The sequence below is a fragment of the Anabas testudineus genome, chromosome 4, assembly GCF_900324465.2.
Source record: "Anabas testudineus chromosome 4, fAnaTes1.2, whole genome shotgun sequence".
NCBI classification, from domain to species: Eukaryota; Metazoa; Chordata; class Actinopteri; order Anabantiformes; family Anabantidae; genus Anabas; species Anabas testudineus.
The window spans coordinates 4,398,843-4,417,335 of record NC_046613.1 but is presented as its reverse complement, the minus strand read 5'-3'; the positions used below and the strand labels follow the sequence as shown (position 1 = coordinate 4,417,335).

The following is an 18,493-nucleotide window of genomic DNA, read 5'->3' as shown; positions in this document are numbered from 1 at the left end:
CTAATCTAATAAAGTTCTGAGTGTATATTTCTGATGAGTTTACATGTATATTTTCTTGCCAAAGGAGAGTGGCTCACTAAAGGGCTACGGCTCTTAGCTCCATCTCATGTCCAAGTTCTTTCCTACATTACATTTAAAGTGGCGTGGAGATGGAAGGGAGACAACAATTTCCCCCATGGCGATCTAGCTTTTTACATTATTAATACAATGCAATAAATCTGCGCTCCATCTTTCTGTCTAGCAATAAGTAGAGGAAATGTTCAAATGCCATCTTAATAGCTTTTTGGTCATTAAACTGTGATGTTCCAAAACAGCTATGAAAGCAGGGCGTTTAAAAACAGCAGAAGAGCCTTTATGTAGAGGGAAGAGGAAAGTGAGGAGCCAAAACAACAACAACAACAACAACAACAACAAGAACAACAACATGTAGGGAATGGAAATATCTGCATGTCTGACACTGGATAAAAGCCACTTGTCAGAATCTACATTATATATAATTATGATTGCATTATTCTGAACCTACATCAAAGGTGAAGTTACTTTTGATTACTTTATATGCAGTACTTGGATAGTTTAAGGAGGATACGTGTCCTAACTCCGATTATAGACAGCTTGAGTCCAGCACTAGAGTAAATGTTATTTTAAGTACTTTGACTTCATTTTGTTCCAGTTGTATTTTATACCACACACATCTTTGGTTTACAGGGTGAATGATGGCTCAGCTTCAGCTTCACTGATGATCAGTGTTGTTATTTCTCAGAGTGCCCCCCCCCCTCTCCCACCCCCTCGCAGCTGTCTCATACAGATAAAACACATCAGAGACCGTCAAGATCCCTGTTGGGCCGCTCGTCGAGTCCACGCCCCTGTGGCTGGCGGTACATGCCTGCACGGTCTGGTCCGGGATCCCAGAAAGGCTGGCGGACGGAGAACAAAGGGGACCGCGCTCCTCTGGTTCCTGACAAGCTCATCGCATGAAAGCCGAACAGTCCGATCCTCAAGTCCGGGACTCGTCTACAGAAAGGTAAGTCAGTCCCTCCGCTGTGATTTAGGCACTGCACAGAGGGTTTACCAGGGGCAGGCAGAGTGTCGGCCAACTAGTTTGGACTGAGGGGAGCCGCTAGTTTACCTGCGGCTGTCCGCTCCGGGGCTCCGGGAGGGACGTGTCTGCGTCGTGGAGCGCTAACGCCGCGCTCTGCTCTCCAACGTGGCCAAGTGCGGGCCTCGTTTTATCCTCAGGATTTCCAGATCCAGCTCGATCCTCTTGTCCGGATCATTCATAGGTGGTTCGTGCTGAGCACAGAATGACTCACATGTGGTCGTGTTTGCACTTTTTTCCCCCACACAGGAGCCCCCCATGTAAAGTCTAGAAAAGTGTGCTGCATTACAGAAACATCCGAGATGTTCTTTCTTTCTCCTTCCTGCAATGCGGGTGTTTTTCTTCTCAGCCCACATCTCTAATGAGACTGGACTTCTGTGTGCCTGGGGCTGGGTGTGTTCCAAACATGTCTGTTTTTAGATATCTGGGATTCAGACAAATTTCCTGTTGGGAAGGGACAAGGATATGACCTGGTGAGCTCAAATCAATGGCTGACTCATCCAGTGGAAAGACAGCATTGTCCCAAACGCCTGCTCATTGTGCTCTCTGGTTTATTTTTATTTTTTCACAAATTCAATGTGTTATAGAAAAAAAACAGAAAATACAAAGTTAGCAAATTACAAAAAACTAACACATCATCCACTTTCAGGAGAGAAATCAGTCTCCTCGCTTGAACTTTTAGGAGGCACACCATCCATCTGGTCAGGATTCAATCTGCTTTAGCTTCAGGAAGCCTGCGTTACACGGAAGCTCTAATGAAAGGCGCCATGCCGAGGGGTCGCACTATGGGAAGAGCAAGAGCATGTTTGGAGCTTTTTAAAAGTCAGGATGACCTTTTCCATTTTTAGATTCTTGTAGTCAGCCGTGTCTTGTGAGTTGCCCGTATTTATGTAACATAAATATTAAATTACCAAAATTTCCCTTTAATACAGTGAAGGAATGTGTGTGTGTGGTGCCCGCAGCACTAACCATGCAAAAAATAATAATTATATTGCTACTCTGCAACGGGTCAGACCTGGATCCAAATGCACTTAAAATGTCTAAATATATAGTTTGCCACAGAGCTCATTGTCAGTATGAAGTGAACTGCACTGTAGGATTGTTATTATGTTGTAGCTCACAGAGGTGGAGCCGGTTTTAACTACTTTAATTAATGTTGTCTCCTCTACTTATTTTTTCCTCAAGGGCGATATAAACAGAAAAAAAGTTCAGCAATTATTGGTAATTACAGACAGTGTGTACCGCAGTTTTCCTCGTCCCAATCACGACTTCTCATTAAAAGATGTGCAGAATCTAAGATAAGATAACCGGGCAGTCATCAGTTTGTTTTTGTGTTTAGCACAACATGTCCTAGTTCGGTTGCTAACCACCGTTTTCTAAGGAAATTGTCAGACAATGAGCTGCATTGGCAACTGAGGCTTTGCTTCTGGATACAGCTGTTTAATAAATATAAAGGAACTTTTTCAATGCCAAAAGCAAAAATCCCCTGAGACAGACATCTCCAACTTTGGCACATAAAATTATCTTTGCGTTTATGGGGGCGATGAGGGAGACAAATGTTCTTTTGTCATTTGTCTGAATTGGTCCTTTACACTGAACCGTCGTCAGACTCAATGGCTGCTCTCCGTCCTTCCTGCTGTTATGAGAAAGAGATGGGAAAATCAATAGAAGGCGTTTTGTGAGAAACACTTAATTGAACTATCAAATAATAGGACATCTAGAAAGCCTGAGGCTTTTAGCTACAGATTCCACAATATGACGGAGCTCCACTCGTTGGTGATGGCCTAACAGAAGTTGTCTTTTTGACACTGTGGAGCTGTGGATGATTAAAACACCATACACCGTGGTCTGCCACCTTCTACATTATTCAATACCTGCTTAGACTTTTAGATGCATGGATTTTTCATTTTAAATGTTTTTTTTTATTTATTTCACCAGCACATAAAAACATACTAATTAGATCCTGCACTAATGTTTTACTGTGACCACAGACCCAACTACACTTTCAGCACACGCCTTACTGCAGACAGATATTAGAAACATGACCCTCGCAGCTTTAGTAAGAGCCTTTACAGGAGGCAGCATCAGAAATATGCCGCTCTTTTTCATGTTGAACCGCCGTTAGTAAGCGACATGATTTATAACAGGCTTTCAGGAGATGAATAGCTTGAAGATGCCGTGTTTAAACCAAGCAAAGGGCTTAGATCTGGTTTCATTCAGTGTTGCCAGTCGTCGTGTTCACTACCAGGTGTGAAGCCATTTTATAAACATGTGGGCTTCTTGAACTATGAAGTCAGCATCCAAACACATCTCATCAATGTGAGTCATTTATTTAGTTGCCTTTTTAGGTATTTATATTTGTAATGTGCATTCATGTAATGTTAAAGCTCCATTAGAGAGGTGGTCCTCACTTTGAACTAACCTACTGTGTTTTCCGGGCTGTTTTCCATAACAAGGTGGAAGTTCAGGATGTATAGGAACCCCCCTTTTGAGTCAGGATTTAACATAACTAAGGCAGTATTCACACAGATGTTCACTCTGCATGGAAAAACAACCCTCCTCATTCATTTAAATAGGAGGAAGGGCAATAATGGTGTAGGGGAGAGGGGGGCTGAGGGGGGATGGTCCAAAGCTCCTCAGCGTGAAGTGGTAAAAAAAAAGTTGGATGGACTGTTTCTATTGAAATGAATTAGAGAGCTGTGTTATTTCCTGCAGGGTTACAGATACTTTAAATGCAGCGTACCGGTGCATTTACACATAGGGAAACAAAGTAGTTGGCTGTTGCAGGGCTCTGAAGGTGTGTTGTGCTAAGTATGTTTATTCACGCACTGTGCTAGGCCATGACTGGAGGTTTATTTTCTGACCTCTCTGCCACCACCAGACACACCTGCAAAGTTGGTGAACTGTTTTTGATGGTCATTCAGTTTCTGTCTTTGTAACCTGAACTACAAAATGTGTTCTTAACTAATTCAGTTAGTCAGTGGTTCACTCAATATTGAGCAGTAAATTGAGAATTTGGACCCTTGCTAATCATCGTCATATTGCAATATGGCAGTTTGAGCTGCACACTGGGAATTTCCTGCACTGTACTGTAATAGTGGACAGGTTTACATTAAAATGATGAACATGTCAAATGGCAGCTATCACCGAATCGGCTATATGCTCCTGTATGTGTGAACACGCTGTAAAAGTCATACCTGTGCTATCACAGCACAGTAACATGCAAATATAAGAATTAAACGCAAAGTACATGTTGGCACGTGACTACTTTCTGAAGGCCATAAACCAACTTATCCCAGTGGGACGCCATAGCAGGCTGAGAACACACATTGTAGTTATGAAGCGGAATATCCTTTATGTTGTGAATTAATAAACATCATTGTTTCAACCCCCTACAGACAAATAATGTGTCCTATTGTACTGACTGAAGGTCACATCGGCTCATTTTGTGTTCTCTTGCCACAGGCATCATGATTCCTGTGATGGAATTCCGGCAGTTCACTGAACAGCAGCCAGCGTTCAGGGTCCTGAAGCCGTGGTGGGATGTGTTCACAGACTACCTGTCTGTGATCATGCTCATGATTGGTGTCTTTGGCTGCACCCTTCAGGTCAGTAACAAATGCCTCACAATGACAGCTCCACTTAAGGGACCAGTCTCTCCCTTTATGTATTTGATTTCTAATGGCTTGTGCTGCTTGTGTTATTTTGGTTGCTAATGTAACCATCTCTCGGAAAGTGAAGGAGAAGTGCACCTAATGCTCGCTAATGTAACATGAAATATGAACCCCAACATGTCAGTGAGATAAAAGGAGTGGCTCTACGTTTTTGTTTTTTTTTTTAATCTAGAATAATTGAATCCACTGGAGGAAGCCTATAGGGTCTCTGCTGTCCTGCCTCTTGCACTGGCACCAGCTCAAAACCGCTCTTTTACAACCTCTTTTACAGCATTTTTTTCAACCTAGACTGTGCGTAGCAAAGGGAGCATTCAGCCCTTCAGGAGTTTACAAGTGGAAACATTTGCCCACCCAGCCCCTTTTAGTAAACACCAGATTCCAAACTCATGTGGCCTGATGCCTTACTTCTTTCTCTGTGTGGAATAGGGACGTTTTTGGCTCCTGCAGGACCCTTTAGTGTAAACTTCTGGGAATGATACCAAACTGTTTTAGAAAAACTGTTAACAGGATATTTATCAGGGTGGGAGCATCCATTGTTTCCCTTTCTCACTATAACAATGTTTAGACGTCTTCTAATAGTTATTAAATTGAGTGGGCAGTTAATTATGCAGTCAAGTTTACTTTATAACTTAGAGCTTTATCAACATGGCATGATGTGTAATTACTTCAATGCCTCACACAATAATCCCTCTATTTAGAATCAGAGGGGAAAATACAGAGCGAGATGTAGTTTGTAAAATTCTGCAGAGTAGCTCCTCAGAGACGTCAGCAGCCCTGACTTTTCAGTGCCGCAGCACAACAACCTTTCTCTCACTGTAGTTATTATGGGGAATACAAGATAACATGAGTCGGTGGTATTCACATTTCCATGCTGCAGCAGTTCCAGATCATGTTACACAATAGAAAGCTGAGCTGTCAGGCTGCTAAACAGAGTGCACAAAATGTCTCCTCCTAAGGCCGGGCACCGCAGAATTAAAGTGCCCATTTCCTGTTATTAGCATGGCAGAGCAAAGCAGCTGTTTTTGATTATTTACATTACTAGTAAACTCCAAAGGCATTCGTTGTTTACTGATACATCCTTGTGACCAATGTTTCTATTCAATCTGTAAACCAGGCTACTTGGAGGAGGTCAACAGGGAAAGGCTTGTTTGCAGTAATGTGGTCACTGTTAAAGCTTGTGTACAGGCATCAGGTTCAACTGCAGGTAATTTTACTGGCGTGCACATGGGAATTCTCGCACAGTTATCTTACTCCAAACAAAAGGAGGGACATAACAAACAAGAAACAAAGAAGATGCATCTAGCTAACTCAAACTGATGTAAAAGAATCAGTTCAACTAAAGCTTAAAATAAATATGAAGGAAAATCTATACTGTGCCAATTGAGCACATGTTCTAGGTTCAGGTTTCCCCAGGAGACCTTATTGGATACATCTTCTACATTTTTTCATTGTGAAGTTTGACTGGTGCCCCTTAAATGATGTCATCATGTTGCACCCTCTTCTCAGTTGTATAGTTTAATGGCATATATAAAGGTGTTTGCAATAGTTCTTTGCAGTTTGTGAAGTGCATTAGTGTATTCAGGTGAAGTAGTTTTGGTTCAGAATGGGCTGTGGAGCATCCTTCTCCAGAATGTCCTTGGCAAGTGGGAAGACGCCTCTGCTGAAACAGCTCTAGTGTGTGGGGACACCTTCTAGTCTTTGATGCCTCAGGTTTTGTTTAGTGCTCAAACAAGTATGAACAGTGTGTCCAGGGTGATGTAGGGTATCTGAGGATGGCCCATACTTTGTGTCTGCGGTGTCCGTTGAACAGAGGCTCAGTACTGATGCAATACTCTGCAACTTGATTCTGAGAAGGGTGGAAACTGAACTTGCTGTATTTTGACTTCTGGAGGCTACGTTATGTATTAGTTTGTTTTAGTCAGCACATTAAAGAGAAAATTCAGTTATTTTAAATATGACACTTGTGGTGATCTTTCCTTACATCCTCTTCTGTGGCAGCAATATTCTTCCTGTCATGTTGTCATACTCATGCACATGCATGTCTGTAAAAAACATTTACAAACCCTGCTATGCATGTACATGCAGCTTACAGTTTATTAGGGAAACCTAGCTAAAAGTAATGCTGAATTTACAATTCAAAGCAATGTTTGATTCAATAGCAAGAAAGGTATTTCTTCTCTTTCACTGTGTCAAACCATTGACTTCCATTGAGTTGCAGATGAAACATTACTGACAGTTAAGCTACTGTCTGAGAGGCGGTGTCGTATCCAGCTCTCTAATGCTGTATATTTAATATGTAAACACACTATTTGTTGTGTCTGAATGTCTCAAACCTTTGTTTCTTCTTTCTACACTTTATTCTAGGTAATGCAAGACAAAATAATCTGCCTCCCACAGAGAATGCCATCGAACACAAGTGAAATGGATTTGAAATCACTGGTACACCTACAAACCAATATTTCGGCTGCACCCAAAGAAATGAAAGGCCTGAAGACCAATCTGGATATTCAACAGTACAGTTTCATCAATCAGATGTGTTATGAGAAGGCTCTACATTGGTATGCAAAGTACTTTCCCTATTTGGTTCTTATACACACAGTAGTTTTCATGGTGTGTAGCAACTTCTGGTTCAAATTCCCTGGCTCGAGCTCTAAAATAGAGCATTTTGTCGCCATGCTTGGCAAGTGCTTCGACTCTCCCTGGACCACGCGAGCATTGTCAGAGGTGTCCGGAGAAAATCCAGAAGAGAAGGACAGTAAAAAGAACAGCGACCTCGCTTTATCTCCTGGAGAAGGAATTTTGGAGAAGTCACAGTCCCTCCGGTCTATCCCAGAAAAGATTGTAGCTGACAAGGCATCAGCAAGTGTCCTTGACAAAAAAGAGGGTGAACAAGCCAAAGCTCTTTTTGAAAAAGTAAAGAAGTTCCGTTTGCACGTTGAGGAAGGAGACATCCTCTACCTTATGTATGTTCGCCAGACAGTGTTCAAGGTGTTCAAGTTCGTTCTGATCATTGCTTATAATAGTTCTTTGGTGAATAAAGTGCGGAATAGAGTACATTGCGAAGTTCCAATCCAAGACATGATAGGCTATAAAGAGTTTGAATGCAATCACACTATGGCTCATCTGTTTGCTAAGCTTTCCTATTGTTACCTATGTTTAGTAGCTGTCTACGGATTAACAAGCCTTTACACCTCCTACTGGCTGTTTTACCGCTCGCTGAAAGAATACTCCTTTGAGTATGTGCGCCAGGAAACAGGCATCAGCGACATCCCAGATGTCAAGAATGACTTTGCTTTCATGCTGCATATGATTGATCAGTATGACCCACTGTATTCTAAAAGGTTTGCAGTTTTTCTATCTGAGGTCAGTGAGAACAAGCTGAAACAGCTCAACCTCAACCACGAGTGGACTGCGGAGAAATTGCGTCAGAGAATCCAGACTAACAGCAACAACAGACTAGAACTTCAGCTGTTCATGCTTCCTGGACTGCCTGACACCGTCTTTGAGTTAACAGAGCTGCAGTCACTCAAACTAGAGATCATTAACAATGTCACCATCCCTGCCTCTATCTCTCAGCTGGAAGATCTTCAGGAACTGTCTCTTTACCAATGCTCTTTAAAGCTGCACACATCAGCTACCTCCTTCCTCAAAGAAAACCTGAAAGTGCTTCGTGCGAAGTTTGATGATAACAGGGAACTTCCAAACTGGATGTATGGCCTTCGCAACTTAGAGGAGCTCTATCTCATCGGATCATTCAGCACTGATGCCTCTAAGAATATAGTTCTTGAATCACTGCGGGAGATGAAGTGCTTGAAAACTCTATCCCTTAAGAGTAATTTGACCAAAATTCCCCAATCAATTGTGGATGTTTCCAGCCATCTGCAACGGTTGTACTTACACAATGATGGCACTAAGCTAGTCATGCTGAATAACCTCAAAAAGATGACCAATCTGATTGAGCTGGAGCTTGTGCGTTGTGATCTGGAACGCATTCCACATGCAATCTTCAGCCTGACAAACCTGCAAGAACTAGATCTGAAAGAGAATAACATTCGCTCAATAGAGGAGATCATCAGCTTCCAGCATCTTCGGAAACTGACTTGCCTCAAGCTCTGGTACAATGGCATTATGTATATCCCAGAGCACATCAAAAAGCTTGGCAGCCTAGAGCGCCTCTACTTCAGCCACAACAAGATTGAGATATTGCCTTCGCACCTGTTTTTGTGCAACAAGCTGCGCTACCTGGACTTGTCCAACAATGACATCCGGTTCATCCCTCCAGAAATCGGAGTCCTTCAGAGTCTGCAGTATTTCTCTGTCACCTGTAACAAAATTGAAAATCTACCAGATGAGCTCTTCTTTTGCAAAAAGCTCAAAACGCTGAAGCTTGGCAAGAACTCGCTGTCGACACTCTCACCAAAGATTTCCTACCTAGCTCAGCTGACATACTTGGAGCTCAAAGGCAACCACTTTGAGGTCCTGCCACAGGAGCTAGGTTATTGTCATGCTTTGAAAAGCAGTTGCCTTATAGTGGAAGAGACACTTTTTGAAACTCTGCCATCAGATGTCAGGGACCAAATGAGGGCTGAGTGACATGCCTTAATGTAGCCATAGTGCCTGCTGTTTGTCGGAACTTTTGTTTTATATGAACTCATTACCATACTTAAGTATTACACTATAATTAAAGAAATGTTTGTTTTTTCCAGTGTCCATGGCAGGGGAAAATTTTTTATATATTGTCACATAGAGTGTGGCTCAACGAGGGTGCTTGATCTGTTGTTATTATATTTCATCATAATATCTGGCTGGATAATGTTTCTTAAAGGAACATTTCAGCATTTTTCAGAATCACACCCTTTTGCTTTCTTGTTGAGAGTTTGATGAGAAGATTGTTATCATTCTCATATATGTATGTTAAACATTAAGTTCCAGAAAGGGATTAGCTTTACATAGCTTAGCACGAAGACTCAAAACTGAAGGAAACAGCCAGCCTGGCTCTGATCAAAGGGTGACACCTACTGTTGGCTAATAAAGACCTACAGTCTTTCTTTGATCTTTATAGGGACAATTTGTGGATTTATGAGGAGCTACATAGTCTGAGTTACATGGACTATTATCTGACCGGGTGCTTAAACATGGGGTGTAAAGGTGCTGATTGGTTGATTCTTTTAATCACTGCACAGAGCCAGGTTGCTTGTCTTTTTGCTAAGCTAAGTGTCTGTCTCTTCATCCAAGTCTATCCTAGAAAGCCAGTAAACTAGCTACTCATATAAAGCTGATTTTCTATCACTGCTACATAAAATAGGCCTAATTGGATTACTGAATGTAAATCTGAACTGAAGACCTCACTTAAGTTTTGGCTAGTAGCCTTATGCTGTATTGTATATATTTTATGGTGCCCTTACAAATGTTTTATTTTTTTCAAGAGACTGTTAGGTAATATGGACCGAAGCGGGTCTATGCAAAAGAAACAAAGAACATATCTTATATAAGAACATGTAATACCTTGGCCAAATAATTCTGTACCATAAAAAGATGTAATTGTTAAGTGCATTAAACTTAAAGGACTACATACTGTCGTTGTCAGTTGCCATTTCTTAAGTTGGAATTTGTAAAAGTCAGAACAGTAGAATTTTTTTTAAACAATAAATAATTACACCGGTGAATCAGTATCATGAAAGCAGCGATGTACTAACTGAACATTTGGTGGGGAGCCAAATGTTTTGTTTTTTTTTACTTCATACTTGAAATAGCTCACTTGGCATTGGACTTGTGACTGTTGCATCTTATTCGTAATTGTGTTCAGTTGCTGGTAAAAACTAATTAGGCAAAAGAGTTAAGTCTACTTTTATAACAACAAAGAAAAATTTTACTAGTCTGAAAAACACTGAAAGCAACCACGTTATTTTTTTCCTCTAAATTTAAGTGATTGTGGACACAGTCAGATCAGTCATAGATTTAAAAAAAGAGGAGTTTTACAAGGAATTTGTTTTGTTGCATGTGTTAGTAAAATTAAGAAAAGTGTAATGACATGATATAACAACAGGCCAAGCATAATATTTTAATATATAAACAATATACCATACCCAAACTTGCATGAGTGATAAGGTTTTCCTAAATAAGAAAACATTAATGCTATTTTTTCAAATTGTATTTTATTTAATTATTAAATGGAGAACATCACTGCAGCCAAATTGTAGTCTACTATTGTTAGACAAATCTGAATTTCAACTTGTCCTTAAGGTTGGGAAGAATATAATGTGAAAATATATAACATGAGAAAGGTTTTCACATAATATTACAGAATATTAGAGAACATAATTAAGCGGTGTGAACAGTTTCTATTGCCCTCTTCTTCGCGTCCTCCGCACTTGTACGACGGTCCCTAACTTCAGTGTGTCCTGTTTACTGTCGGTTCGTGCAGTATTTGAAACCGCAGTACGCTGTCCATCACATCAGCTCTTAATGTGGACAAACAATCACCTGTGCAGCGTCGGGCGACATTATTCCTGCAGTGTGAGCTACAACTGAGCTGTCGATCATGCCGACACGTATAGAGAGTGGACCTGTGTGATTTCATGTGAATTGCATCAAACCCAGCTCACTCCCAGCAGCTGGTGCAGCGCTGGCTGTGGCAGAGGCAGAGGAGCCGACCATCTGAGGCAGAGTGGGGGTAGTCCGGTCTGCTAAGCTGCTTACAGCCCGGCCAGCAGGCCCAGGACGAGCTGATGCGAGGAATCCCCGGCTTCATGTCCGCATGTGAGGAGAGGCGTCGTCCGGGACTGCGGACATCGGCATAACTGGATCCGATCTCCTGAAGGTGCGTTTGAATGCTGCTCCGCACACACTATTCAAGGTCTGAAATGATGAATGAAATGCTCTGGCCCTGTCATGTTAGCAGCCTACAGCGAGTAGGGGAAGATTAGCTGCGATGTGTAACGTAGAACACCAAAATAAAGCGTCCAGCTTCATTATGGTGCTGCGTTTAAAGGCCGCACGGACATCGGGGCCACTTCTTGTGCTGCGTCCATGGATGCATGCAGCTTCTGGAGCCGGTCTCAGCCTGTTCTGCAGCAGCCGCATTGAAAACAGTGACCTTCATCCGTTCAGGACATGACCTACGTAACAGGATTTAGTCACAGACATTATTTTTAATTTTAACCCACAGCAAACACGTCGATATGCCAGACAGCCTGGGTTTAATATAATAGATCTCCATGTTTAGGTTTCATAAAGCTAGTATGACAGCTGGCAAGTGTTTGGAGATAAGAATAGCATGCTACACTGTCAAGTCATTAGAAAAGTTGTATGGCTAATTCAGCCTTCATTTAGGACTGTAGTATGCAGACGTGTTGCACATGGCAATGCACCAGCTCCACACACAGCTCATGTGCATGTGTGTCCCAGTTCAAAGACAGCTTCCTCTCTAAGTCCAGAACAATCAGAGCAGGCCCTCCCCGGAGCCTCCTAATGGGCCTGGGAAATGTGGCCCTGCCTGAAATTGGAGGACACAACTAGTGTATTGTTTCCAGTCTACTAGTATCCCATAATCAATGGTGCATTGATTTAATTGTGAGCTCATCAGGAAATGTAATTACTTGTAGGTATATTATTGACAAAGTGTTGAGAAAAGAGTTCCATGTTTAGAGTGGAATGTAATAAATATGAAGTAAATAATTATTTACTACTACTTATTTACGTTTCTGTTTGGACCTCTTGTTTATGAAGCAGCATCTTGTCTTTGTGTTTGACTTGATGTGGCTGGCATGAAACTCTTGAAGATATATAACCCTTCATACAAATTAACAAATCAGATTTTCTTTTATACTGCATTTTAGAAAAAGCTGAGTTAATAACTCTCCCTGTCTTTATACAAAGTTGGACTTGGTTTGGGCTCTGTGACAGTTGTAATAACAAATTGAATTAATTGTGAAAGTAATAGGGATTACAATGGGAGTACAATGCTTTTCATACACAAATTCAACAGTAATATACCAAATGTCACAGGGAACTTTATTGAGTGCCTTTGCTTTTTATACTTAAGGTACATTTTCCTGATAATACTTGCATACTTAAATAACATTTCAGTGACAGATATTTACCAAGTCTAATATGAGTATGTTTTACTTAAATCAATGATCTGAATTCTTTCTCTACCACCATAGTTACCATAGTTGAGTTTTATGACATTTACCACTGTGTCACCCATCCAAGGTCAAATTCCTGGTGGTAAACATGTACATTTTAGTTTTTACAAGTTGGCAAGGACCCCCACAACAGTCACAACAGTGTCTGCATAGACTCGAGGCGTGATCATTTCTAGAGTTTGAAAGCTAAACTTAGAGCTCTCCCAGCTGTCTGTGCCACGGCTTTTGTGTGGGAGCAGGAACATAACAAATCTCTTTTCAGGGGCACCAGAGCTTATGTGAAAACAATTGAAATGGTTCAATGAAATTGAATGCATATTGCAAGCGTTTATTTTTATTTAAATTCTCTTTTGCAGGAATGTTCACCCTCACAGAAGTAGCCTCTCTGAATGACATCCAGCCAACTTATCGAATACTTAAACCATGGTGGGATGTCTTCATGGATTATCTTGGTATTGTCATGCTGATGTTGGCCATATTTTCTGGAACTATGCAGTTAACTAAAGACCAAGTGGTTTGTCTTCCCATTCTCGAAAAAACTCCAGAGGGGCCCGGGAGCTTCTTGGGCACCCAACCACCAGAGACAGCTGATGTTTTCTGGAATAAAGAAAGTGCCATTGGGGAGCAAGCCGCACCACTAATGGCTAAAAGGCCACCTGATAGAATTGCACCTACAATTCACATCACACAGCCAGCTACGTTTGGGCAGCCCCAGCCTTCAGGTGTTAGGACCAAGTTGGATTTTCAGCAGTATGTTTTTGTCAACCAGATGTGCTACCATGTTGCCCTTCCTTGGTATTCCAAATATTTCCCGTACCTCGCTTTAATCCACACTATTGTATTAATGGTTAGTAGCAATTTCTGGTTCAAGTACCCAAAGACAAGTTCCAAAATTGAACATTTTGTTTCCATACTTGGAAAATGTTTTGAATCACCTTGGACCACTAAAGCACTGTCTGAGACTGCTTGCGAGGACTCGGAAGAGAACAAGCAGAGACTTGCCGGAGCCTCGACCCTCTTGAAACACCTCTCCACGAGCAGTGAGGAGGGAAGTCCAAACCAGTCTGCCCCAGTGCTGACTAAATCTGGGGTCGCGTTTTCTACTGAAAAACTTGTGAGTGAAATTCCCTCTATGACCATTCTCGACAAGAAGGATGGCGAACAAGCGAAGGCCTTGTTTGAAAAAGTCCGTAAATTCCGTGCCCATGTGGAAGACAGTGACTTGATCTACAGGCTGTATGCCATTCAGACAGTCATCAAAACAGTCAAATTCATTTTGATCTTGTGCTACACCATGACTTTTGTTGCCTCTATAGATTTTGACCATGTGTGTGAGCCCGAAATAAAGCATTTGACTGGATACACTAAGTTTCATTGTACACATAACATGGCTTACATGTTAAAGAAGCTCCTTGTATGCTATATTGCAATCATATGTGTTTACGGCATTATCTGTATATACACACTGTTTTGGCTTTTCCGGCGACCACTTAAGGAGTATTCCTTTGAAAAAGTCAGAGAGGAGAGCAGCTTCAGTGACATTCCTGATGTCAAGAATGACTTTGCGTTCCTCTTCCACATGGTTGACCAGTACGACCAGCTGTATTCAAAGCGTTTTGGGGTTTTTCTCTCAGAGGTCAGTGAAAACAAACTTCGAGAAATCAGCCTCAACCATGAGTGGACCTTTGAGAAGTTGCGCCAGCATGTGACGCGCAATCCTCAAGAAAAACTGGAACTTCATCTTTTTATGCTATCTGGAGTCCCGGATGCTGTGTTTGATCTAACCGATTTGGAAATCCTTAAACTAGAATTAATCCCAGAGGCCAGGATAACAGCTAAAATTTCACAAATGATAAATCTCCAGGAGCTGCATTTCTATCACTGCCCAGCCAAAGTTGAGCAGACTGCTTTTATTTTCCTTCGCGATCAACTCAGGTGCCTTCATGTCAAATTCACAGATGTCGCTGAGATTCCTAGCTGGGTATACATGTTGAAAAGTTTAAGGGAACTGTACTTGGTCGGTAACTTAAACTCTGAAAACAATAAAATGATCGGACTCGACTCTCTCCGAGACCTCAGACACCTAAAGATTCTGCATCTGAAAAGCAACCTCACCAAGATACCGACAAACATAACAGACCTGTCCCCACATCTAATCAAATTGGTTGTTCATAATGATGGTACAAAGCTCTTAGTGCTGAATAGTTTGAAGAAAATGATGAATCTCGCTGAGCTGGAGCTTCATAACTGTGAGTTAGAGCGAATACCCCACGCCATCTTCAGTTTGAACAACTTACAGGAACTTGATCTGAAATCTAACAACATTCGTACTATTGAGGAGGTCATCAGCTTCCAGCACCTTAAGAGACTAACGTGCCTCAAGCTTTGGCACAATAAGATCATTGCCATTCCTTTGTCAATTAGCCACGTGAAAAACCTCGAGTTGCTCTATCTCTCACACAACAAGCTTGAGAGTTTGCCCTCATCATTATTCACCCTCCTCAAGCTGAGGTACCTCGATGTTAGCCATAACTCAATAGTGGTCATACCACTGGAGATTGGCTTTCTGCAGAACCTCCAACATTTTGCCATTACAGGCAACAAAGTTGAGGTAGTCCCCAAGCAACTGTTCAAGTGCACTAAACTGAGGACATTATGCCTCGCCCACAACTGTATCTCTTCTATTCCAGAGAAAATTGGCCATCTGTCGCAGCTCGCACACCTGGAACTGAAGGGAAACTGTTTGGATCGCCTGCCGTTCCAGCTCGGTCAGTGCGGCCTCCTCCGCAGGAGCTGTCTAATCGTGGAAGATCACCTGTTTGACTCGCTCCCCATAGAGATCAAAGAGAGCATCAATCAGGAATCTGCTGTTTCTTTTGGAAATGGATGCAAGTGTCTAAATGATGGGCGGTAGTTATGTCCTACGTGACATCAAACATCTTCATCTGAGTCTAAATCATCCAAGTAGAACCAGTAGTTTAGGGTATACAATGTTGGTACACTCCATAATGTTTTAGCAACTTTAACAGTATGCTTACAGTACACACCAGAGCACATACTGGGAGGGTGCCACTGGAGACATTTTAGATGACTAGATCAATGACCATGCCTTGAGTTTACGCTTTTTTTATTTGGTTTTCAGTGAATGTGTGTGCATACCAGCAGTTAAATCACTCTGCCATCTTTTTGTATGCAAATGTATTTACAGTTCATCTATGGACATCTGTATCATTTAAAAGAACCCCCCCTCCTATCTCTTAGATGTCATTTGGTTTACTTCAGATGAACTAGATAGATACGACTGGCCTGTTAAAGGGTTTGTTAATACAGATAATGAAAGTGTCCCATTTTCCTGTTACAGTATGCAGCTATGCAGTTAACATGGGTTTTTACTGGGCCAGATATTGTTTTAACATTTTCTGCCTCAGTGCTCACAGCAATAATATATATTTATATCTGAGAGAAGAAAATCAAGTTTGACATTTCTTTCCGGGAACAGAGTCTCTGGATAAGCTCTCAATGTCTGAATTTTTTTTGTTAGACATAGTCCACTTCTAATAAATATTCTCAGTGAAACTTATTAACAGTGAAGTCTGTTGATTATCCAGAGCAACCTGGACGTTGTTTACCAAAAAATGATGCTGGTGAATTTTCCACTGCTGTGAGCACCTAAAATAAAATACACTCACCTCATCTGCAATGGGATGAGAAGACCACATTTCATATATCAGTATATGGACAGAAAAACTAACTACCAGCATGGCTACATATCACTAGCACTATGTGACAAAGTATATATTTTCAGCAATTTACAATATGCTCATACATTCAAATCCAGGTCACGGTGCTGTCCTCTAATGCTATTTTACAACAGCAGCAACTAAAATAAGCAAGCAAGAAAGTGCAATCAGGGCTAAAGCCATTATTCATACACATTTAAATCACTGCAATAGCAATTTTACAGCGTAACAACACGACGGCTCAAAAACGATTAAGAAAGAGAAATAAAGGTTGTACATCACTGCATACCGTGTTCTCCCCTTTTACTGTTTGGTGTAAAATAAATATTTTAAGCAGCACCTTCTGTCCAGTCTCTCCTGAGAACAGTAGAATGAGTCCTAGACACAACGGAAATTTGGTCCATTAATGGACTTCACCGCTGTCATTTGGAAGCCCCTGGCATACTGACGGTATAACCTAGTACTATTATAACCTTATGCATTCCAATTTAAATACACATTCATGCTATTACTTTTGATACAATTTATTTTCAAAGGTACAGACGAGATTGTTTTGCTGTCATGTTTTATTCTAGTCAACAATATATTTCTGTACTGTGTGTGTTTGTATGTATTAATTATCCCATTGACTTTTATCTGTTCCTCTATCTGCACAGCACTTTGTAAACCTGGTTTTAAAACGTGCTAAATAAATAAAGGAATACTATTATTATACTACTATGATTACTGACATTACTCAGTATAATAGAAATAACAATAGAATATAATAGAACAGAAATAAAGCTGAAGCTGCAGCCCTATTCAGCCTTTGCACTTAAAAACATCCATCCTTTGTCTGTTATGGCTTATCCAGGGTTGCAGACGGCTGACAATGGGGTGTGGGGGGGTACACCACATTTATCGTATGGCCATTTAAAGTATATTTTGAAATATAATTGTACAGCTGATCTTTAGGGACAAAGATAGCTAGTTGATTATTTAATGAATTAACACTCTAATCAGGCTCAGGGTGCACACTGTATCTTTCTCTACCACCAGGATCACATTATATGTTGCAGCATTCATAAGTGTAACTGCATTATCATATGATGTATAAAATATATTTACAGAAGTGTTTTGTGTGTTTTTCTAATAGTGGACAGTTATAACTTGGAAGAAAGTAACAGTCAGATATCTGAACATCTTAGAATCTTTTTTATATTTATTTACATCACAATTCCTAAATTCAAACGATTTACTACAGAACCAAATTGAAATATGCACTAACTTCCCTTCCTTCTATAGACAGCGCAGATAGGAAATAGTTTCTTGCTGTTTGGTGTCTGAAAAATACATGACAAAGTAGAATATAAAGTACTTTAATACATCCCTTTTCAGGCCAGTTTATACCACTTGATTGTCATGACAGTTGTACTTATGTTATTCCGAAACAGAAGGATAGGATAAAAAGACCATCTGCACTGTGTTGTATCCTACAAAACATTATATATTCTGTTTTTTCTTGATGAACTTGATGTTGTTTGACAATGTGTGTGCATGTAAACATGAGGGAAATCATAATGTTTTAGCGATTACTATAATCAAACATTTGCCACAAGGGCTTTCATGATGCGCATAGAGTATAATAGAACGGCATCCTCTGTGCTTAGATCCTTGAATCAGATAAGGAACCTCCACCTCTGACCAAAAAATCTTTTAAAAGGAGAAAAGAATAGATGAAATAATGATGCATACTGTATTTAGTCAATTTAAAATTTGTAGTTTTTATTTTTCTGTTTATTGCGAGTCAGATTTCAGCTCTCCATGACCTACAAACAACATACAAAACATAAATGT

General features: G+C 40.8%; 2 protein-coding genes across 2 annotated transcripts; both read left to right on the top strand.

Moving 5' to 3' along the window:
- Positions 1 to 828: 828 nt before the first annotated feature.
- Positions 829 to 10,342, top strand: lrrc8c (leucine rich repeat containing 8 VRAC subunit C). Its single transcript, XM_026346086.1, has 3 exons — positions 829 to 1,021; positions 4,562 to 4,704; positions 7,135 to 10,342. The coding sequence occupies exons 2-3, from the start codon at positions 4,567 to 4,569 to the stop codon at positions 9,361 to 9,363; spliced, it is 2,367 nt and encodes a 788-aa protein (XP_026201871.1). The 5' UTR covers positions 829 to 1,021; positions 4,562 to 4,566; the 3' UTR covers positions 9,364 to 10,342.
- A 612-nt stretch (positions 10,343 to 10,954) lies between these two features.
- lrrc8db (leucine rich repeat containing 8 VRAC subunit Db) lies at positions 10,955 to 17,304 on the top strand. Its single transcript, XM_026343850.1, has 2 exons — positions 10,955 to 11,590; positions 13,274 to 17,304. The coding sequence occupies exon 2, from the start codon at positions 13,276 to 13,278 to the stop codon at positions 15,829 to 15,831; it is 2,556 nt and encodes an 851-aa protein (XP_026199635.1). The 5' UTR covers positions 10,955 to 11,590; positions 13,274 to 13,275; the 3' UTR covers positions 15,832 to 17,304.
- The last annotated feature ends 1,189 nt before the right edge of the window (positions 17,305 to 18,493 follow it).

Bases quoted from the DNA above. Each gene is read 5' to 3' on its own strand.
- lrrc8c (XM_026346086.1), top strand. From the start codon at position 4,567: ATGATTCCTGTGATGGAATTCCGGCAGTTCACTGAACAGCAGCCAGCG. The intron at 4,705-7,134 runs GTCAGTAACAAA...ACTTTATTCTAG, and splicing joins TCTTTGGCTGCACCCTTCAG to GTAATGCAAGACAAAATAAT.
- lrrc8db (XM_026343850.1), top strand. From the start codon at position 13,276: ATGTTCACCCTCACAGAAGTAGCCTCTCTGAATGACATCCAGCCAACT.